The 24,411-nt window shown below is 42.3% G+C and overlaps 1 protein-coding gene across 1 annotated transcript; it reads right to left on the bottom strand.

Annotated features, from left to right (window-relative positions):
• Nucleotides 1–5,345: 5,345 nt before the first annotated feature.
• nfil3-6 (nuclear factor, interleukin 3 regulated, member 6) lies at nt 5,346–9,270 on the bottom strand. The gene is made up of 2 exons (XM_071898550.2): nt 8,963–9,270; nt 5,346–7,796 (listed from the first exon to the last, which is right to left on the bottom strand). The coding sequence occupies exon 2, from the start codon at nt 7,648–7,650 to the stop codon at nt 6,430–6,432; it is 1,221 nt and encodes a 406-aa protein (XP_071754651.1). The 5' UTR covers nt 7,651–7,796; nt 8,963–9,270; the 3' UTR covers nt 5,346–6,429.
• Between the last annotated feature and the right edge of the window lie 15,141 nt (nt 9,271–24,411).

Raw genomic sequence — 24,411 nt, 5'->3', positions numbered from 1 at the left:
GGAGATGTAGGGGGGGCAGAGGAGGAGGAGAAAGGCCGGGAGGGGCGGGACTAGGCTCAAAGCCAGACTCAGTCAGATGTAGGCCGAAGATACCCATAATAAGGTTACTAGAGAGAGGGAGGGAGAGAGAGACATAGCGTGGAAACGCATATAGAAACAAGCTGTGAGCAAAAAGAACCTGTTTTACCCACCACAGCTGATGTTTTGGGAAAAGCAGGTTCTCATCTATTGTGCAGGCTGTAATTACACCAGACTTTGTCTATTAGGCCCGTTTGGCTTTTTATGCATGATTGCATGTTATTTCATGTGGGTTTCCTACCACTGGGTAGCTCAGCTTTGTTATCTCCTGCTTTGAATGCCCTCTAATGGTCCTGCGGGGTAAAGGCCAGGTGCTGAGTGCATGTAGCAAGACAGGCAACCTGTTTGCCTTTCTAGCAAGTTTCCCCTCATATTTATGAATGATGTGGATTCATGTGCTGCCTTGTTCTTATTAAACACAAAAAGGAGAAATATCTGGAACAGCTACAACCCAAGACTATTCAATAGTGAAATAATATTCCATGGACATGGGTGCAAGAACTTTGAGTGGGACCCCACCCTTTGATTATTGATCCGTGTTTTTTCTGTGGTCATGACAGGTGTGCGTGTGTGTGTGTGTGTGTGGGAGGGGGTATTTCCTCTTGAAGAAGCCCCTCTGTGCCCCACACCCCTATATTTCCACCCCTACCTCACTGTTCACACTTTAGTGACATGGGTACTAAGCACCCAGCTGCTGAGGTCAAGATGAGGACGAGTATTGTGTCACTGTGTGTTTGCAACTCAGACCAAATATTGTGACACTGCTTCTCTGGAAGAAACCAGTTTTTTTTTAGACATTGACAGACACTTTTGTCATCGGTTCGTTAAAACCTTAGTAAGTGCAAGAACGTAAGTGGAAAATTTTAGGCCTAATAAGTCATAGAAGTTTACCCGGTCATAGGTTTGGCACTCACTGTCAGCTGTGGTATGCTGTGTGTAATAAACAGAAGATCATCGTTGTGTCACAGACTTGAATAAGGAGGTTAAACCCACTTCTCTAGAAATAGAAATCTTTGTGTAATTCAAGAGCCTGCTTTGATTTAGCTTGGTGACTAGCATGGCTGTCTGTGGTGCTGACAGACACAGAGACTCACCCTCAGTGCAGGTGGGTTAAACTAAACGGTTAATCTCACTCCTCTGATCAAGCACTGTCCTTTGTCTAATTGAAGAGCATGCTTTGAGTTAGCTCAAGTGGTTGCATGGTTATCCATCATGCTGGCATGCACGGGGCAAAATTGGAGAGAGACTCTCCCCCAGAGGGAGCTATGGTCCTTGCTGGCATAAGTAGACACAGTAAGTAGGTAATTGGGTACTTTATTTATTGTAGAGCGAAATTCATCTGTCACAGCAGCAAAAAAGAAAGAAAAGAAAAAGAAAATTGCACAAATCCTTATCCACATATTGACATATAGTGCAAGCTCACATTTTGATGGCATGTTGCCCCAGTTGGCACCCTACACATACTGACATGATGCACATCGTGACATATTGGCATAATGGAATATGTGGTGTGAGAAACAACAACATATTTTAACATAATTTTGGTGATTTTCATGCTTTCATTTCAATGATTATCTCTGTGGGTTCAGAAGATTCTCCAGCCTCTTGGGCTGATTTCAAAACATAGATAATATCAAAAATGCATTGTCATCAAGCTGAAAAAAGGCTATCTGTCTTAGTTCCTGAAAAGTTTTAGTGATACAAGGTTTTCACCCAATGGCGGCACTATGAAAAGAAGGTCTGATATGTTCAAATGGTCTGTATTGGTGTAACTTTATTTGGATGTTACCAGCTCCTACACATATATTAGTATGTTGATCATAAGCTTTTTTTTGGATGATATCCATCTACTTAGCTGTCACAGTGAGTGTTGTGCTATACAAACCTTGTTTAACACAGTTTGCATGCTAATCATTTTGTCTTGTTTTAGTTCATATAGACAATACAACATGTTGTATTGTTTATATATGTGTCTATTGTTGAGAGACAAACTGTATTCTCTAGACACTGTGACCTGCTCTACTTGGTACAGGAACAGTTTGGATGCAGATTACAGTCTGGATGTTACAGTGACCTGTCGGAGAATGGTGGGTCAACAACACTATAAAGTAGCAGTTTGTCTGGAAGCATTTACACTGAACCCTATAGTTATACTATTATACTGAAACTGATAAAAAGTCACCATTGAAACCATTCAAATCCTTTTAGGTAGAGTGGCAGTTCCTATTTAATGGTAGGGGGAAACCAAGATTAGAAAACCCACCACTTAGACGCAGTGATTTAGGTAGACGACAGCAACTGTGCAGTTTGGATAATCTTGGAAGCAAGTCCATGTGCCAGGAAGCCCGCTCCCTCCAGCCTGCTCCAGACACACAGCCAGGGTAACGTGGCCTGCTCAGTATCTCAGATAGTAAACGTGTGGTGCATTATCCACAGAGTGGTGTAAACTGGAAAAAACAGTGCCAGGATGGATGCCTCGAAGGCTGCTTTCTACTGCGGATGTGTTCATTATTATCTCCCTTTATCTTCAAGGCTTTGGTTTTCTTTGCATGGGAGATGGAGCGAAAAAAGGGTGTGTTTAAGTAAGAGTGTGTGTGAGAGAGAGCGAGAGAGTGAGTGTGTGTGTGTGTGTGTGTGTGTGTCTTCAACAAACTATCACTCATGCTCTTGATTTTTCACTTTTATCCTCTCCCTTTTTGTACAAAGACATTCATTTTTGTACAAAGATATTAATAATTAAGTATGCTCCACATTCCACTATTAAAAAAATACAAATAAATGTTTTTGGCACATACAGTAATTGCTGCTATTGTTCCTCATAATTGGCTTGTTTAATATTCTTGCAGGATGTCAAGGACTTTTGACCTTTGACCCACTGCACCAATTATTTGTTTTCCTGTTTGTCTGTGCTCTAGTTGAGTGAATACGCACAACAACAGTGTCTCCATTATGCTCATTTGTTTAACAAATGAGTGAGCATTTCTGAGTTTGCTGTTGATTCTGTATTTTGCTTATTGTTCTTTTGTATACATTGTCAGAGCATTGCATATAGATCCGTCCAGATTTGTGAGGATCTAGCAGTCTTGCCACAGTTGTATTGAGGCTAATGGGCAGCTTCAGCCATTTTTTTGTTATGTAAACTGCCATTCAGTCAGTCAGTATCCACCGCATACCCACAGACTGTGACACTGCATTATCAGAGGGTAACCCCAAATGTGGAGTAATGTGGAGTAACCCCGAATTTGCACCAAACATGGGGCACGACTCCACTGCACCTCTTCCCTCTGCCCCGCTCCTCTTTGTTTCGTTCCCCGGCTGCACGAGGCAAACAGCATTGCGAGAGCAGAGGCATTGGCCGTGAACTTGGATCCCCCTCCCCCATAATGCACTCTTTCTGTCTCTGCATCTCTCCCTCTCACTCTGCACCCCATCCTCATCCCCACCCTGCCGTTTCCCCCCTTCCAGCTATGTCTGCAAGGGTTCCCATGGCAACTGTCGCACTGCCTGCCTAGCAACAGGCTTTATCCTTTCACTGAAAAAAGGGGAACAGAATGGGGGAAGAGGGGGGTTGTGGGGGTTGCGGTTTTTATGGGCGCGTGGATGGGGGCGAAGATGGTAGCGTAACAGCAGCATGTTGCAGTAGCTTCATTAAATCCGACTCCTCTCTCTCCTCTCCACACCTGCAGCCTCTGCCTCCCCTCTACCTTATTACCTTTCCCTTTCACCGCAGGCTCCTCCAACTCACTGAGAAGCAGATTGCAGCTCTATTTACACTTGCAAAATGTTGCTTTTCACATCTGTTTTTTGCAAGAACTCGAGCCAAAGTGCGATTATGTTTTTTGGGATGCAAACAGGTTGTCTAGTTATATATCTATCTTTGGCCCAGCTCCTCCAACAGATATGAAAAGCCACAGTTTTATAACAGAATGAATAGGCCCTTTGGCTGCATGAGAAGCTGAGGGGAGCAGCTCTGTAGTAATGGAATTGGATGACACACGCTGAGCTGAATGAATGATTAAACAGAGGATTTTATTCATTGGTAAACACAGAAAAATATAACAATGACCTGCAATGATGACGTCTTCTGAATCGAATATGTTGTCTTTATCTAACTTTCGCACTTGAGTATCAGCTTATGTATACAACCTGCGCACACACACACACACACACACACACACACACACACACACGAATACACGCACACACACACAAAACCTGAGGGTCTCTATCTCAGGGTTTGTGCATTTATTTCTCAATGAGATAATATTGTATCACTGTATTGCTCTTCAGCCTGTAATGCTATGTAATAATTGTCATGATCCATAACATGATCAATAGCTTGCTGTGGATGACAAAACAAGGGCTCTGGCTCGATAGAGATGCCAAGGTATGGTGTTGTCTTTGCTGCCCTCTAGTGATTCCAAAGCAGCATAATTTTTTTTTCCAATCCCAGCTAAAGGAATGAACAAAATGTGTGAGGGAAACGGTGTTGCAGTAATTTATGTTTTGTTACAACACAAATTACATAATACCTCTGATATCAGTCATTTATGGTGTGTGTGTGTGTGTGTGTGTGTGTGTGTGTGTAATTTAATGTGTGTGTGTACTTTAATCATTATGTAGACTCTGGGAATGTGATTGCAGTACTTTCCATGGAGGTTCAGGCCCAGGCAAGTTCATGCTCCCCATACTTCCTTGATCTGAATTCCCTCCTATTGGGATAATTGAAGCCCTTGTGGTGCGGGAGCCCCTAATAAAACTCGAACCGATGAGTAATTGCAGGCACACCCATCTCTGCCTCTGTCTCTGTCTGTCTGTCTGTCTATCAAACTGTCTCCCCGCCTGCAGGGATTGTGGGACAGACAGCACCTGCCAAGTGCACAGCTCCTCTCCTCGCCGCCTGCATTTGTCAGCACTTGTCTGTCAAACCTCCCCCTCCTCTCTGTCTCTCGCTCGCGCTCTCTCATTCTCCAAGAAAACATCAATCACCGGGGAAATTATGTCAGTCAGAATGAATAATGCGGCGGTTTATGTCATCTCATCCGTAACATTTTCTCGGGATCAATATATCAATCTGCCATGGAAGTTTGATTGATTCTTTGTTCTGAACAAGCCCCCCATCTTAGATAATTACTGCCGTTTGATCGCGGTGTGTTATTTACCATAATGATATGGTGCCATATAACAGTTATGTTGTGTATGTTTTTTGCCACCATTACTAGTTAAAGTGCAAAAAGCACAATAATGATCAGCTCACAACCAAGAAGTTGATGCTGTCAAAGATTTATTCACAGATACAAAAATGTACAGACACAAGACAACAAATTCTTCTCATCACCTCAGTACAGATAACAGTGCAGTAATGAAAGTACCCCATGTCTCCATTTGAACCTGGTCATGAACAGAGACTAAACCGGGTGGTGAAACACTCGAGTAAGTAGATGTTACAGTGTCTTTCCTAAGTGGAGCTCATCACATTTAAATGAAATGCTCTCTTGACATGACTGTGACATGATGCTGTTTCACACACAAGTGACGGAAAACAAGTCTAAAAACCCATATATTGGTTTTGTGTAATAGAAAACTGATAGAAGGTATACAAATCAAAGCTTTCCTGTAGGCTTCAAGACTCCATGCCGATGGAGGCTATGACAGCTAATCATTTTATTCCAGCAGCCAGAGTGTCTGTGTGTGTCTACTGTCTGTCTGTGGTTGTGTTTACGGGGTTTAGCAATGTCTCAACAGCGGGAATCTTGGAGTGGGTGTGCAGCAAGCAATACCTTTCTAATTACAAAACTGTAAACACCACTTCCACTGTGGTATTAACGGCCTGCTGGCTGATTTCCAGTTGGATTGTACAATGTACAGTACTAAACCACCAAGGCCCATTGTATGTAAGACCATGTGAGGCAGTGAAGTTGAGCTTGCATTGTAATGATGGGATAAGAATCATTATGCAATAGTAAGCTATGTAAACAGTTTTATGCTGTGTGTGTTATTTTGTCACAGTGTATGGAATAGAGAAATTATGATCACAGATAAGACTCCCTGTTAGAGCCACAGCCCTCGATGGAGTTTGATTAAGCAGTTGGGGTTATTGAACTCTAGACAGCACATTATGAGATGAGTGCTTAGAGACACTTAATACAATAAAATACAACATTTGAAATGAAAACAACACGGGATAAAAAGTTTGTTAGACTTGAAAACTTGAGTTTTGTCATAGTCTGTTTGACCTTTTGGACTTCTGCCTGGTCAGCAACTCTTTCTCGGCTCACTTCAAACTTGCTATATTGTGTCCTTTACAGTCTAGAGAGCGGTAAACGTTGATCAGGGTTAGGGTTCTGGTCCTCAGTTGACTTTGGCCATGAGCTGCTCTGTGAACAGCTTCTTCAGCTGAGCCACTTCCTCGCTGAGGGAGGTGAGCTGAGACTTGAGGAAGCTGTTCTCATGCTGATACTGGACCTCGGTCTGTCCGTGCGCTGGAGGCTGGAGGTTGTAGCCAACAGCTGAGGTGTTGTACTGAGGGGACTGTCTCCCTCTCCTGCTGTCCTCCCCCTCCGGCTGCTGGGGCCAGGGGCCAGCGTGCCCTGCTCCTGTTTCGCCTCCACTCAGTCCTTGTCCTTTGAGGGCCTCTCTGGGACCCTCCCGTCCTGCTGTGGGTAGTGTGGGGCTGCGTCTGTTGTTCTCCCCTGCAGCCTCAATCCCATCCCCGCAGACGGGTATCTTGAAACGCAGCTTGTGAGGAAGGTTTTTCATCGACTCAGCTGGGTCTGGCTTCCCCGGGCAGGATCCTGCGAGTCCCACGGTGTGGTGCCCATGCATATCAGCAGGAGAGTGGTGGAGCTCGTAGCCCAGCTCCTCTGCCCTGTGTGGGGATAATTTCCCATGGTCGCTCAGCCGGTCTTCAAAGAAGATCGGGCTGCCCACACTGGAGCCACCTGGCGTAGAGAACCCCGAGTCCTCCGACACGTTACCGGCATCCCTGGAGCCTCGGACACTTAGCTGGCCCGTCTGGTTGTTAGGATGTGTGGCTGGGGCACTGGGGCCTCCATCCCCCCTGGGGAGATAATAGTGAGGAGCCAGGGTTTGACTGGTGCATGGAGCTGTGGTAAGGGGCAGAATAGGGGTGTTGGAGGGGTCTTTGACCAAGCCGAAGCGGAACTTCAGAGCCAGCAGCTCCGCCCTGAGACGGGCGTTTTCCTCCAGCAGAGCCAGGACACGGTTCTCCAGGACCATATCGTTTACACGGCGCTTTTCTCGTGAGCGCTTGGCTGCCTCATTGTTCTTCCTCCTCTTGTCCCAGTAGCCTTCATCCTTCTTGTCAAGGGGGATGAACTCACGCTTGCGTCGGATGGTGCTGGTGGAAGAAGGAGGGCTTTCTTTGCGTTTAATGGCAGAGGTGCGACCCAGCAGGGAGCGGGCCAACAGGCTGCTGGAGGTCAGGATGGACACGGCTTCGTCTGTGAAGGACAGAGGAGCTCCTCCTTCTCCGCCAGCTGGAGCTGCTGCTGCAGGGGAGTCCAGGTTCTGGAGCACCGCCTGCTGCTGGGACTCCTCATCAAACATCATGCCTGGTGCACTCGTTCAGGAATTAAATGTTTCTTTACTGCACTCAAGTTTGAAGTTGTCCCTCTGTGTTAAATTGAGAGCACCGCTGTGTGCTGCTTAGTGGTCGATAGTCTCTCTGAGAGGCGATGGTGCAGCAACACTGCCACCTAGTGATCAAAAGTGACACAACAAAGAGAGAGTGGGGATTTAGTGGTTATGCAAGAGCCATTACAACACAATATTATGTAACCCCATTACATCTTTCCAATAAAACGGGAGCGACATGTACCATAACCTTGCAAGTCTCATAATAGATTCAATATGGGGCAATGCGTGTTGTGAACACAGAGCTCTCAGCCATTGCAGATCTTTGGCATTAATCTGAGCATTGGTAATAACAGATCAATGTAGCACCCTTTGTAGTTTTAGGTGGGATAAAAATAAACTTTTTAATGTGACATTAACCCTGTTAAGATTATACATTTCTATTTAGTTCCATATACCAAAAACAATAATTTGTCGCTTGGTATGATATGTTTATTTTTTCTGTCATTTCTTGGTCAATATTATTCCCGTAGTATTATTCTATCCTTTATCTTTATTCTAATCCTAATCAAGTAATTCATGATAGGTTTCCGTCCTGACTGACTGAATGTAGGCTACTGGAGCTACATCAGTGCTGACCTACATGTCTGACAGAGACTGTCTCCCGTGTGTCCACCTATCAATTCCGTTTAAACGTCTGAGTTGATTTGAGTCGGCCGCTCACTGAGCATCACATCTCAATTTGAGACGGCAAGAATTTAGAATTACAGTAAATTAAGGGCAGTTGAAAGTTTTTCCGAACAACTAATTTTGGACGCTTACGCATCTGCCTAGATTCACATTACTTTGTATGGACAACAAATATTTGTTTGCGGTTGCGAGTAGCCTACTGTAAATTAATTTAAAAAAAATATATATATATATATGGTCAGGGTTAGAAAGGGCATGGTTAGTTAGGACAGCAATGAGGCAAATGAAATGCGCGAAACACAAGATGGAAACACCTGGAAGGCAGAATGCCTGGTTGAAAGTTAATTTTCACGACAGCCTGACATTGTAACAGATCATGGTTAGCAAACGAACAAGTTGTAGTTGACCTAAAAGTGATCAGTATTAGATTGAAAGCCCTAACGAGAGCTGGCAGGAGTCTTACTTCAATCGTCTTCACTTTACACACGTTAAATTTGTTGTTTTAGTCAGCGAAATGAATGCATAATTTTAACTTAAAACCCTTAACAGTGCTAAAATAAGGAAATATATATATTTAAAAAAATCGTTCTCACTTTACCTCAAATGTATGATAAATTCTCAGTACGCATGGGTCCTCCGACTCTCCAAACGTGTTTTGTCCGGTTCAGGAGGAAGCGCTGGTAAGACTCGCTATCTCTCTCTCTCTGTCTCTCTCTCTGTCTCTCTCTCCTTCCTGCTCTCTTACTGAGCCGCTGAATGGTTTGTGCTGCAGATCCACTGAGTGCTGTTACTTAATATTATCGTCTGTGTGGCGCACCTCCACTCTGTGCTCCACTTGGAATGCCGCAGCTCTTATTTGTAACGTTAAGTTCAGCCAAGGACGGTCCCTATCCTCACTTGAACCAGCGAGGCCCTGTTTGTGTGTGTGCGTGTGTGTGTGTGTGTGTGTGTGTGTGTGTGTGTGTGTGTGTGTGTGCCCGCCCGCGCGCGTGTGTGTGTTTGCTGAGACCGCCTCCCTCAGTGCCAAAGTACCCTCCCCCCTGCAAGGGAAAGCTCCTATCGGCACTGACATAACGTTAGCCGTTCAGGCATCATCATCATCATCATCATCATCATCATCATCATCATCATCACCATTATCATCTGACCTCCTTCGCCCCCACGCCTCTGACTGGGTAATCTTCCCGTAACAATTAAGTAATGTTGCTTTCTCTCTCTCTCTCTCTCTTTCTCTCTCTCTCTCTCTCTCTCTCTCTCTGGCAGTTACTCTGAAGCAATGTTGGGTAATAACTGTAAACTTTGAATTATGTAGTCAGACAGCAACATAAGGTAACTGCAAATCATCCTAGATACATTGTACAGTGCTTCTATATTATTGAATCTATCTCTGTCTATGTGAATATACAGAGATTAAAATCACAAAAAGGGATATGAAAACAGCCCAGCCTCCTAAAACACTAAAACAGAAGAATAAGTGAGTGTCCCATACACTGTTATCCCTTCTCTATGGCTTATTAGGCATCGGTCGGTGGAACATTTTTGGGGAATTTGAGTAGGTGTGAAAATATTTTAACACCTATTGTAGGACAATAGTTAACTGACCATGTTATTACCATTTTAAAGCTACCTAGAGTCACCTAAAACAAAAAGGAATAGTGTAGTGTCGCGTTATTGGCAAGTAGCCTACAGTGAAACACATTTTTTGAGTACCAGACCTACAGCATTCAGTATGCAAATACCAAAACTCATAAAACTGGAAAGAAATTACAAAGCAACCCCCAATTGGTGCATTTTTTAACATTTTAAAACCACCCAAAGCTTCTCTGAACTCACTATTAACTCACCTTTGCTCACTATTAGCTCACCATTAGCTCACTATTGCTCAATATTTCAGTTGGATAATTTCCCTCATTGCTGTTGGTAGACAAGCTGGTCTTCACATGTGACCTAAAGTCCTCCTGACGATGTTTTCCAGGTCCCTTGAGTCACGAGATGTTTTTCATTGAAGAAAACACGCTCTGTCGGCAGGATTATCTGCCCCGCTCTCACTGCAGGTCAAAGCTACAAGGTGAGCTGTTCCATAAGTGGCTCTCGCCTAGAATGTCAAGAATTCAGAGTGAACTCTCTGAACCCATAAGGTTCCTCCCCATGTTGTTTCCCTATAGAGCCAACAGCCTAAAAACATTGTGTAAGTCCTGAATGACCCCTGTTGCTGGTGTTGTGTAACGCTCTTAGAAAAATAGTTTTTTCCCCAAAACACAAATCACAATTTCACATAATTAGCAATAAGTGAAACACCAAATTCTCTTTGGTGACATGACCAATGACCTTTCTTAGCATAATTACATGGATTTCATGAAGTCTAATGCTTTAAGATTTGGGGGAAAGAATAATGTCATTGTGCACTGCATCTTCAGCTAGTAATAATCTTCTTCTACAGCTGCTTGTTAACAGTCAGTTATTTAATGATCTAAGACATAAGTGTAAATATTTATTGTCTGTGATTTGATTGGATTTCAGTGTCACACACAAGTTGCCTTGCCTACATTCCTTAACAAACTCAGATATCACACACAAATTACACTGGTGTCTCCCAGGCTTCACAGATCAAATATGCCTCATACTGTAGAATCCATCTCATCTGAATCATATCTCAAGTCTTTTGTAATGGCCTAACCAAAGGAAATAAGCAATCATTTTGCCACAAGACACGCTCCTCACCTCATCACATAAAGGGCAATGGACTATAAAATGATTATTGTCATTTTATCCATTATAGCAGCCGCATTACGAGCAGCAGTCTTAACAGTGAGGTCAGCTGGGAGCAAGAGTTGGTTTGAGTGAAGCGGAGGCTGATATGTGAGAGTGCACACATTCTCTTTTGAAAGCCTTCACAAAGTCACAAGATCTATATTAAACTAAAGTAACTTCATAAGATCAACAGAGTTTTTTTTCTCATTTCTGTGTATAAGCTATTACTTTAACAAGAGACTAACTGTATCACTTTTTTAGGAATTGGATAGTATTATTGCAATTATTTTCCAAGCAGGCTACCGCAAAATTGCTTTCTCAAGCAGATGTGTTACATGCACATATTTCAAAAGCCGAGCTGTCAACCAGATGTATGGTGTAACTTGCTTCCTGTTGCGTGAATCAAAATGAGATGGCATTTGTGATCCATGTGCTTTATCTTACATACATCACTTATGAGTTAACTAAGGGGAATGAAAAAATATATATATCGGACTCAAATGTATTCTCAACATTACTAAATCAGACAAAAACAAGCAAGCCTTGTTTGTGATTGTGTTTGTGACGACTGTATGCGTGTGTGTGTGTGTGTGTGTGTGTGTGTGTGTGTGTGTGTGTGTGTGTGAAAGAGAGAGAGAGAGACTATTTTAAGTACTGTGGCATGGCCCACCGCCAGCAAAAACACATAAATAGATGTTTTGAGGTTAGGTGCATCAACAAGCTGAAGATAAATGTTTTGGAAAGGACAGCGGACGTGGGGGATGAGAGTGGATGTCACTGCATGTTTCTCTGCGTGTGTTTCTCCAGAAAAAAATGACAGATTTCACAGAAATTCCAGCGATTCAAAGACTGCTGTTGCTAGACTACTGAATTATACCATTCAATGCAAGAGAAAGCGTTCATCTCATTAAAATGCCTTTCTTTTTTATCTTTTGTTTTCCCTACTTCCCTTACTTTATGTTTGTCCTATACTTGTTAGTATTTAACTATACTTCCCATGACTCTATTGCAGAATTTGTTAACTGAAATATATGTGAAAATATGCAAACTCCTAGCTATTTGTTTACCCATTTTAAATAAAAATGAATACCACTGAGTCAGTGGTAAAAATCTGATTTCATCAATCTATATATTCAAATGGACAAATAAAGAGAAGCAATTGCCCATAATAAAAAGCAACATTTACCTCATGGATAAACTGTAGGCCATAATTTAGTTTTCCATATGTGAGATATATGATTTCCAGGCAGCACTTCTCTAGCATTCCCAGAATACATTCATCAAATCTACAGTTTCATAATTTCATACTATCCAAGTTTCTCTCTCATCCATTTTGATGATCATCTTTCTATACAATGTGACCTCCGTTATGCAGACCACAACTGCCAGTGGCTTGCAAAGCCAAATGTCATTTCCCAATTAATCACTCTTCCCCCCGTGCGCAATTGAGCGTGCCTGAAGGCAGCAGCCTGGCCTAGAGACAGAGAGATCGGCCTGCTCCATCAACCACCACTGTCACTACGCTGCCTGTCTTCTGCTCACTTTCTGCCTGCAGTCCCCTTCGTTGAGCTGGGAAGTTCACAGAGGCTTAGTGAAACATGGTTGCATGTTGTTTAAGTGGGCCTCATGCATAGTGGAATGTTGTGGGCAGAGAGGATGTATATAAATGGGGCATCACATGCAACCTCTGTCCCTCTTTGCCCCCAGTGACGTTGCTAAGCTGCTATTGTATGCAGACTGCCGGTAGTGAGGAAGCTGTTCACGGCCTGATAAATATCAGCCTATCATGCCCAGTAAACGGCAAAAGCCGGACACACAAGGCCCTGTTTGAATTCTTAACTGTTGAGCGCACAGCTGGTGGAGAAACACGACCGGTGGGAAAGAAAAAACAGCTAAATTAAAAAAGACTGCCTTCTAACAAATACTTGGGAGTTGTCCTGTGACACTGGATGGCTCTATAGGATCAGTCTGAAGGAGATTTCTGTGGTTTGCCCAAAGATCACACACATTTTGTAATGTAAGTGTCTTACTAATGGGACATTTCCCCATAATGAACACAATAGGATAAAAGCTCCATTTAGCTTTTGTTTAAATCTTTGCCGAGTTTGTCTAAGTCAAAGGGGAATATCAATATAAACTGAAAATATCAGCAAGACATCTAAAATGTCCTGCAGGAAAAACATGACACTCAGTCCCCTCAGTTTAATCTTAAAATCTGTGTTAGACCATCAGCCTTGAATTGCTATGTTTAGCAACAACAAATAAGTTGTATAATTCAACCGAAGGCAGAAAGCTAGTTTTCCATGGTGTAACTTTTATGTGGAAAATTCCACGATAGCAAAATCCTGGTAAAATTGTGTGTGCGTGCACGCATGTGTGTGTGTGTGTGTGTGTGTGTGTGTGTGTGTGTGTGTGTTTAGCTACTGTACTATGGGTTCCATATCTGTGACTGTACAGTCTAAGGACACTGGCCTCTCTCTGTGTTTGCCAGAACTATCAGAAAGCAAAGGTGTCCAAACATTAGGGGGCAAGGGGCTTAGAGTGTATCTCACTGTAAACTGGAGCAGGTTTGCTCAAAGGGTTTCCACGTGTGATATGATACAGTACATTCAGTTCATGGTCTTCTGTACTCACGCAGAAACACACAAGTGTTCACATGTAAACCGGGGTGAAATGAGGCCTTCAGCAGAATCCTTCATGCTGCAGTGGCACGCGGGACACACACACACACACACACGTTACCTGCTGCCCAACATATAGATGCGTGTGCGCATGTGCCACACTGCCAACAAACAAGCATGCAGCGCACACATGTACATGGAATTCTGCCATGACAAACACACACACACACACACACATGCACGCAAGAGACAGTGTGTTATCCTCCTAAATCAAAGGCTCTACAGATGACCAATCACAGTTTGAGGCAAGGATGAGTCAGATGTTCTGCAATGCAGAGGATGCTGCTCAGATAAAGATGTGGACCCTTGACATTTGTAATCAGCCAAGTGCTGTCAAAACAAACAAAGACAAAATTGTCGCTGTTTTCCTTTGACAAGAAAATAAAATAAAATAATGTAATATAGATTATTATTATGCGCAGCATGCTGTACCTCTGCAATGTATGTATGTATGTATTTCTTCTTCTTCTCCTTCTCCTTCCTCTCCTTCTTTTAGTATTAGTATTATTAGTAGTAGTAATAGTAGAAGTTGTAAAACCATCAGTTTTCCTGAGGACAGCTCAGCCTGTCTTCACTTCCACAGACTTAGTTCCACTGTCATATCCAAACAGGCTTTATTTGAGTCACCATGTGGCAACTGTAAAAGCCCAACATGAACATTCATAAACAGCATTCACAATGTTATTTCACAGCCCCAGACAGTATAATTCTTGCATCCTGCCTTTTCTTTTCACAATTCATCAGCTCATTACACGCCGGGGTGGATTCCATCTGCAGCGACGGTGGGCAGCAGCGCGGATATAAATATCCGTGCCTCGCTCTTGCCAAGTGGGTGGCACAGACGAGATTCACAGCGAGACTGTTTACACCGGCCGACCGGCTTTACGGAAACAACCGCTGGGAGTCGGACAGATGAGCCGGGAGGTGTCAGCGAGAGTCGAGGGGCAAAGGCACGTTATGTAAGGCTCCCCGCAGGAGGCGGCGGCGGGGATGAGCTTAAAATACACGCTGAACACACACCACAGGGGAAGTCCAGGGAGGAGGACGGGGGACGGGAGGAGGCCGTCACTCCGCTGACACAGTTAGCTGTGGCAGGAAGGAGGTCATCTAGATAGACGTCGTTCACCTTCAGCTGACCGCCGCTTGTCAAAGCAGCTCTTCCTCTTTCCCCTTCTATTCCTCTCTCAACTCCATGTCTTGTTTTGAATGTTTTGAAACTTCTCTTTTCATCCCCCCTCTCTCTCTCTCTCTCTCTCTCTCTCAGTGTGTTTCCCTTGCTGCCTCTCAGCTTTCATTGCAGTGTGATGTCCATGTTTTGATGTTGCTGTTTTTGTTTGTGGTTGCTTTGTTGTGCCTCACAACCGAAACATTCTGTAGTGACACATTGTGCTACGGAAGTGCTGCACCACCACAAAATCACCAAACTGCGAATGAACTGACAGATTGACCTCATTTCACCTTTTTGCCGAAATATATCATAATGATATTATCTAAAGTGGTAACATCCAGTTCTAGCACGGCCAGCATTATGAAAACTAGTAATCACTGTTACTGTCCACACTGTCAGTAATTTTAGATAGTGAAAAACACAAGTGAAATCTCATCAGTATAATTGACACATCTCTTTCTAACTCCTACACACGTTTACCAGTTCAAATCAGGCTCTGCTTAGCCGTTTCCCCCTCCCCCTCCCTCACTTTTATCTCTAAATACTTGGCTCTGCTCTATCTTTCCCTGCAATTACACAAACACAGCCTCCACCGCATTGTATACATACACATTCTTGTGCTGAGAAACACATTACTCCTCCGGCCTGCGCCTGCGTTATCGTCTAACAGCTTGGAAACAATCTTTTTAACTCGGCTGCCACGTCGGAAACGCCTGTAGAGTTGCACTGCGGTGATAAGTGAGCACAAATGAAAGTTTAGCCCAAAATCTGCTCTGCTCAGCTTCTAAATTTATCTCAGAGGAAGCTCTCTGCAGAAACATTCCACTACAAAACCAAATTTAGCCGTCTTGTTAACCATTTTGTCTGCATGGTGACTAAGAAAAATGCAGTTAAATTGAGAGTAAGTTCATGTTATGAATCATTATTCCCCTGAGACTTGCATGCAGAAACGCATTTATGTAATAGCTCGTCTATATCGCAGACAGTCGAGCCCCCGTTCCAATATGCATGTGAGATGTATTGCGGCAGCTATAAATAGGCTATGACTCAGTTTGTTTGACTTGGGGGGGCTGTTTCATAACAAGGAGAGTGTGTGCGTGTGAGGGTGCGTGTCCGTGCGCATGCGCGTGTGTGTGTGCATTGATGATTTGTTGCTGGTGCAGGCACTTGCGTCCCGGTACCTCTCAACTCAATGTTTCAATCAATCCTGAGCTCACTGCATCAAGCGTGACCTCGATATTCTCCAGACTCCACCCATCAGTCGACGTTTTACCCTAAAATAGCAAGCTCGGGCAAGCTCTCCACATAGTGTCCACATGTTCCTGCTGTCGGCTCTGTTATGAGGCAAACATTTCAGCCTAATTTGAGCATTAGCCTCTGACACACATCAGAGCAAAACAGTTGAAAAGGACGCTCAGACCGGTGCGAGGCAGAAGCCAAGAGCCTCAGACCCCCTTCCTTCCTCATGCTGCTATTCTTGGACTCCGAAATACGTCACGCTGTTTCCAAAGCAACCACCTCTGATCGCTGAGAGGAGGGAGAGGAGGGGCGAATGGGGGTGAGGGGAGTTGAGGGGGGAGAGGGGGGGATTATGAAATGCTCATAAAACAAATCAGATAGATTACAGGGGAAAGAGTCACGGGAGAATGAGGAAGGATTAATCAAAATAACAGGCGAATCCAAATGACATGCAAACAACTGCGGAAGAGACTGATAAAAATCGACATGATCTCAGTTTCTTCAGTCTTTTTCTAATCTAGCACACATGGAGAGGTATTGGACTGTTAGCTCAAACTGCAGCTTCTCTTCATCTCTTGTTCTAGGTCAGTCCAAGGTCGTCCCATAGCTGACAGCTGACACTATAGGAAAAGGTCAAGCTGTATAACATTCTGTAATGGTGCAGGGTTAGGCCAGGAGCCAGTGACCATGTGACACAATGCCTAATGATCTGCTGATAAGTTTGTTTTGTTTCCTGCTGCTGACCTAGAATTCAGACTGGCTCTGTTCAGTGTGTTGCTGAGAACACACAACTCCCCTACTTTTATCTCTGACTGGCAGATAAACATAGATAGACAGTATTATTTAGCCAAGAACATCAGTGGTATCAATCATTACAGATAACTGAGTGTGTAATCAATAAAGGACCGTCATCCCAGAAGCTGCTGACTGCTGTTTTATTTGTGTAACTGTCCTATGTCTTCCATAATGACCTGTAATACTCAGGCAGTGGCTTACATCACACATTGTCATAATATGGCTGCAGTCATCAGGGATAAGAGCTTCATTTCATAACACACACAGATCTAAATCCCCGGCCGAGGATGAGTTTAGGGATCAGAGGTGCATAACATGTTTGATTAGGTGTCGGGGGGGGGGGGGGGGGGGGGGGGGGGGATCGGATTGAAGGGGGTTGGGGCAATTGAATAGTTGAATTCGGGAACAGAGGGTGTATAGAGAAAGAGTGCATGACTGTGGTTATGTAAAGCATGCTGTGCGGTTACGTAATCTGTTCATAATCAGAGGGTAGTACAGATATAGATGGCCTACTTTCCACCTTGTTCATTCCAGCATGACAGTGGCACAGTGTCCTGAGTGCTCAAGTTCACCCAAGGCAGCCTGGCAGCAGGTTTGATGCTGTTGAACTCCAGTCGTCAAGTACAGTAGCAGAGTTTTTCTCATGCCAGTCCTGACCTACTTATTTCCCTCTAAACTCGATCGAATAAACAATCACACAAAGTGCTGCGTGTTTTTCCCCTGGATGAATACAGGCGGATGTTGAAGTTGTTTCTGGCGTGAGTCATAATTTGTTTGTTTGATAATCTCTCCGGTGTCCGAGGCACTTTGCCACGACACTGTGCACACAGGCTAGTGCAACCGCTCTGAGCCATGTCAGACAGATTACATCTGAAGTAGACACGCAACATTACAGACAGTGTGTTGTTGCTGTGTCTTCTCACACTGCCCAGGCTCTTTGTGTCTAGAATCCCTCAGTGTGCTATGAACAAGTCACACGTATTACTCATATTTCCCTTTTGTTTGTCTTTCTCTTTTTCATCTTTGCTTTTGTAACATTTCCAAGCTTATGGTCAGCACTATTTTTCAATATGATTTTAGATGAAACACTTACATTTTTTGCAGCTACAGTACACAGTAGTACAGTAGTAAAGAAATATACTTGATTACTTTGCATTTATACAATTTTATCTGCGATCACAGTACTTCATCCTAGAGAGAAACAAAATCATGGGGAATTTCTAAATGGGATATTTTAAGGTTAAATCACATTGGTGCCTTCTAATTCAGAAAAGGCCAATCACTGGTGCCAATTCTATTCACAATCATATGGTTCCATCAAGCACTGCAGTATGCCTTGAAGATCTATTTAGGTATTGATCTTCAAGTACTGTATACTAATTTATCAGCTGTTAACTACAATATAAAAGTAATATGACATTACATGGTTATTTCTACAGGCTGTTTATGAATGGCTAGCATGTTAAGTCAATTAACTTGGAGAAAATTTGAATTATGACTAAATAGATCATGCAACTTATTTTTGTTGTGAAAAGTTATTTTGCTTTCACTTCTCTTTGGTCTGAAAAATTGGTTTTGTTTGTTTGAATGCATAATGTGCGGCAGAAATGCCCATTGTAAGCCCATAAGGAATGAATGAAAACTGTTCACAGGTCAGATTAAGTTTTTTTTGTTTAGTGACCTAGAATTTTTCCTGACGTGATTGGATCACAGATGTAACTTTGAGGAAATACAACATCTATTAATTCATTTTTACTGACATGAATAAACCTTTTAATGAAATCTAACTATTTGGAGGGTGAAATTCTAATTTCTGACAATAATGTCAGACTGAGCCTCATAATTACAAGGTCACAACATGTTTTTTTCTTTATCAAAATTACATCTAGAAGAACCGTAGATTCCAACTTCTGTACTTTCTTTCTTCTTTCTTCTTCTTTCTTCACATTGCAGGCTGGAAGGCTGTGACAACATGACAGTCAAAATAAATGTTCTCCAGAAGGATTTGGACCCTTTCCTATATGACCCATTTCAAGTCCTCAAGTAGACTTTGTAAAATGCTGGTCCAGATTATGTGGGTGAGCCTTTCTTTTGTAACTTGTTTGTAAGTTATGTAGCCAAGTCATTCCGCTAATTTCATAAATTATAAAATCAGCAAAATTGGTTCTAAGAGCCAATTATTGTGTTGCATAACATGATGTGGATTCAGTTTTTTGACTCTTGTTACAAATTATGGTCAGGTTTCCAGAAATCATTTTTGCACAAAGTTTATCTCCAAAGTGTCTAAATGTCCCAATTTCGAAAGAACCAAATTATAAAGATCCTGTTGAACATTCTGGTGGGATTGTTAGACTTAACAAACTTCAGATGGAAGTCTCCAGGGGTTCTGATGATCCTAGACCCAGTAGGACTTAATATGTAGATCTTATAGGACTCTTAAAACCCCATTTCTAATTATGAAAGAGACAGAAATAAAGAGGTCTTTCATCAGAGCTGCATGGTGCATCATTCATGCTTATGACACACTTATGAAAGGCTCTCCGTTCCTAGAAACCAAGGGTAGAACTTTCCAGAATGAGGAACAGTGAGTACTCAGAGAGCAGAGAGAAGTACAATGTGTAGCTGTCCTGAGTGCTTCTCTCTCTCTCTCTCTCTCTCTCTCTCTCTCTCCCTCTCTCTCTCTCTCTCTCTCTCTCTCTCTCTCCCCCCGCCTCTCTCTTTGTTGCCGTGCAGATAACAGATAAACATGGTGAGGTAAGGAGGGAGTACGTGATATGCATCTTGGGTAACACTTTAGATTAGGGAACACATATTAACTATTAATAAGTCGCTTATTAACATGCATATTAGTAGTGTATTGGTTCCTTATTAGTTGTTGCACATGAATATGGCTCTTAGTATGCTTTGCTCAATATGGGGCTTATAAGGTGCCAGTATCACAAGAATACTTATTCTCCTTTAATTAGGCTTTCTGAATAACTTCATAAATTCATGTGAATCATTTGAACATTTCTATTGGTTTACAATACACTAACAAGAGATATTGGTTTCCTACCCAAAATTGCACAGGAACTGTTTTTATCTTATTTAACAAACATGAGAAACCAGCAAAAAGATCACTCAGAGAAATAAGTCTAGATGTGGCTATGATTACAAAGAAAAGCAGAATAAGGTGCTAATAAGTGGTTTGGAATGACTAATAATGAACCAATACACTATTAATATGCATGTTAATACGCAACCTATTAATAGTTAATATGTGTTACTGTTCCCTAATCTAAGGTGCTACCGCATCTTGCTTGGGGATGCAGGAGGCAGGATGATCTGTACATATATCAATACTGTATATAAAGACATGATTGCTCTGTTGCTTTGGGTCACAACGTGCTTCTTTTGGGATACTTCTCTTGCCCTCTTAATTTTTTTTTTATTCCTTAATGGGGCTTAACTTAAGCCTCATCATTCCTATTAATTAATCTTTTTTAAATCCTTGTGGCATAGATAACTTCAGTTTTTCTTGATATGTTTCTTTCATATTCTGTGGTTTTGTTGAGGCAAAGGGGAAACCTTGTATTAGCTACTTTATTCTAACAATTTGAATGCACCTGGCCACTATTTCATTGACAAAGCCTTTTGAAATTTCACACATTTTTGTTACAGGCCTAATCCCCTCCACAGCCCCCACCCTACTGGAAGCTGAAAGTGGTAATTTTCGTCCTCATGGGAGGCTTCCTTTTTTAGTATAACATTCACCAAGGATGTGATCTTCACTTTTATGTAATGCTGACTGCATCCTAATCCCAGTGGTGTTCCATACACTGGATTGAAAGGATTTTCTTGAGAGTCGAGTAAGAATACTGTCATTCCCTTAAATCCTGAAATAGAACGCAGGCAGTTCAGCAGCAGCCATCCGAGAGGAGAACAGCGCAAAAAGGGCTTTGAACAGTTGGCTGAAAGAGCTTAACCCAAAGTGAACTCTGACGCTCGGAGCCAACCACCCAGGCCAGCAGCCAAGGATGGAAGAAAAAACTAAAGAGATCATAATTTGATTGGTCAATACTAGGATTTGTCCCAGAATGATCTCTGAGGTCCTGTGTGACCTGAGACCACACCGCTCACCCACTGACTTTTTCTCATTTAGTTAATCTGAGTGCTCCAGACCTTTTTACTGATAGCTGACCCAGACTCACTACAGCTATGTTTTCCTGCATTATTATGCAAATTATGTACTTTGAATGACTAGAAGCTAAAATTTGGACAAATGTTATTAGCACCAATACATACAGTATATTGTTGCATTTCCGCTGCAGCCATTTTAGGTATCAGTCTTATCCAGAGTGACTTAGAATGAGCTGACACATAGAGTTAATAGAGTTCATTGTTTTGCTCAAGGACATTTTGACAGGACAGAGAAAGGTCTCCCTAATCACTAGGGCACACTGCCACCCATATTATAACTGCAGACTTATTATGCAACTGATAAATAACATTATGCTTGGCTAGATCTACAATTAAAATGCACAGCGGCCCTAATTCTGATATCACAATGCACAGCAACACTTACAAGAGTGTATTGTTGACATCTCAAGCAGATGCCTTGACTAATACATGGATGTACAGCAGGAAATAGGTAAACTGGGTTGTGCTGGGCTTCTAAATTCCTCATTACATAATTCTTGCCGGGGTTTCAAAAACAAAACCATTCTGTTTCCCTGAAAGTACGAGACGACAATGAGTGTTTGACTTAGAGGAGCTTTGAAAACAGGTTAAATATCCCAAGGCATGGAGAAAAAAGAGAAAGAGGGAGAAAGCACAGAACAAATACATTTATCATCTTATTGTTACCTCTTTATATTACTGTTGACTGTTGTAATGTGGGATCATGGAATTAGACAATTGACTTTTTATTGCATAAAAAGAAAGAGAGGGAGGGGAGACAAGGAGGAGAAAGGGGAATAGAAGGGTTTGTCGAGGACAATGGCTCGACTCAGCCGGGCCATCTGAGGTCTGTTTATTCCGTCCTTACCTCATGCTCCCGCTCCCCAATGTTTATTCATTCAACTCACTTCAGTAATTCAAAAATAAGCACAGGCAAGTTAAACAATCCGAACATTTCCCTCTGCGGAATTAGCAAATGTGATAAAAATGTCATTCCTAATTCTCTCCAACATCCAAGCAAGAGTTCCATAGGTGCTCACCCTAAAATAGGGCAAGGGATTGATCTTGTGAGTTGGTCAATGTCTTCTTTATCAATATGGATGTGCGGAATATGTCCCATTTATTTAAAAGTCAGCCTCTAACCCCTCGACTACGTGTTTGGCCTCGCCCTGTAAGAACTCATAAGTGAACAATCAACTTCAGAACGCATGAATACGGTGCATGTGGAAGGATTTTATTTTGAGCCAACTGAGAGTTCCTTGATGATGGATCCTGAGGATGGGAAGCGGTGTGGGAGGAAAGAATGAGTCATCCATCATCTATCCACTGGGTTAGGTCGCTGCCACTGCCGCTGGTGCGGAGCCGAGCCGAGCCCCATCTCACGGCACTGAGGGAGAGGTGATGTCAGAGCTGTCACTGCTCTACTCTCTCATCAGCACCCACTCACAAAGCTCTTCGTATTTGTGCACTCAGGGCAGGGTGGAATACAATAATAGCAATGAATGGAGTGTACTGTCTTCATTTAGCCTCCTGTCTCTATACTTTAAGCCCTGTTTAGCCCTATTTTCCCATTTCTTTCTCAGCTACCAACCACTTTTTTTTATTTTTTTTTTTACCTCGGCTGTTTTCTGGCTGGAGGCTTGCATATTAACTTTGCCAAAAGGTCGGACTGAATGAAGCAACGAAAATCAACTTGGGGTTTCCAAGAAATGTTGGAACATTACGTGGTCCTGAATATCCATCCTGAACAGATTTATTTTCTCCCCCTTGAATCTTCTTCCCACCGGTTTAAATAGCTGTGTATAGTCAGAGAAAGTTTATTCAGTCCCTTTGTCTGCCTCATTTCTTAGAAAGGAGGACCATATCAAATTATCCAATTCTACATTTACTGGGTTGATGATTCAAATGCAGAACAGAGTGTTTTTTCTTTTTCAGAACCCCACAGCTTTAAAGAGCCCTGTAGTGCTTTGTACATGACGATCCTCATGTATGACTCAGAGTGTTAGCATCTGAAGAAATGAACACCCACCAGCCACTGCAGAAAATGACGCTGATGTGCTCTTGAGTAACTTTTTATTTCCTCAACATGGTGTACATTGGATGATGATGCATGTTGCCGGGGGCTCTAGTTCTGTGCGTGAAATAAGTGACTCATCATGGGATGAATTACGTAAGTTACATAAGTGTTTGTTTACCCTCCTGATTTATGCTTCCTTTGTAGTGACTTCTTGGTACTGTATTAAAGGAACAACATAGATGGTAGGCTTTGAAGAATTCATAAATTTTAAAAAGTGAACATGAAGACATTTGTCTGGATCAAGTGATAGCTATGTTTCACTCAAGGCCTAGATGTTGTGGAATAGAGGTCTGAGGGCTGTTGGTAGGGTCAGAGGAGTAGGATTCTACTCTTGTCATAAATAAGTAGCTTTTTGACATTTAAAACCTTTCTTGGAAATAGCTATATTACAGTTATTTATAATAGTGCTCACAATAGCTACATACTCTAATTCAACAAGCAATGGAATATCCAGAATCATGTCTTGAGCTATGTTGGCTTGATGTTCTCTTTAAAGTCACGATGAAACAGCATTTTGAAAGCATTTTGCTTCCTCAATTTGATTTAGGCCTATTTCCTGTTGAAATAGGATAATGACCTAATGTGGTGGGGTGGGGGGTGAAATAAAAGTGTAAACCCATGGGATGTCAGTTAGGGAGAGAAAGACAATGTTATTTGATTAGAGGGTGGAGGGGTGGGATTGTTGAAAATTCGGCAATGGTTTTATTGGTTGGAATTTTTATGTACGGTTCCTGGTACAGCATGAGTTAACCATTAAGGATACACTGTTTTCCAGGAAGGAAACATAAATGGATTTTGATTTTGTAAATGTCAATTAAATTTAACATTTATTGTTAAATATGTGTATATTATGGCATGGAAAATTAGATAACAAGGTAAGAAGTATTTTTTAAATTTCATTGTGACTTTAAATGCTTCCTCTTGGTTATTATGGCAACATTGCCCTCTTCTGGAAGAAGATAGCATCACATCTCCAAATTCGAAATTAAGCCCTTGCTGAATTGATAAATAGCTTTGATTAACATTATGCTAAGTATGCTTTGAAGAAGGATATTTATTTCATTTTAGACAATTACAGAAACTACCTTCATCAGTATATTCCAATTAATATTTTCAAGCTAAATAATTCAAAGCCCTGATTTCCTCTGTGTATCTAGACCTCACTATTTAGAACCAAA

This window comes from Centroberyx gerrardi, chromosome 7 (assembly GCF_048128805.1).
Source record: "Centroberyx gerrardi isolate f3 chromosome 7, fCenGer3.hap1.cur.20231027, whole genome shotgun sequence".
Taxonomy (NCBI): Eukaryota; Metazoa; Chordata; class Actinopteri; order Beryciformes; family Berycidae; genus Centroberyx; species Centroberyx gerrardi.
Note: the sequence above shows the minus strand (reverse complement) of the source record. Positions and strands in the feature narration are given on the sequence as shown.

Excerpts from the sequence above, each read along its gene's own strand:
- nfil3-6 (XM_071898550.2), bottom strand. The coding sequence starts at position 7,650 with ATGATGTTTGATGAGGAGTCCCAGCAGCAGGCGGTGCTCCAGAACCTG.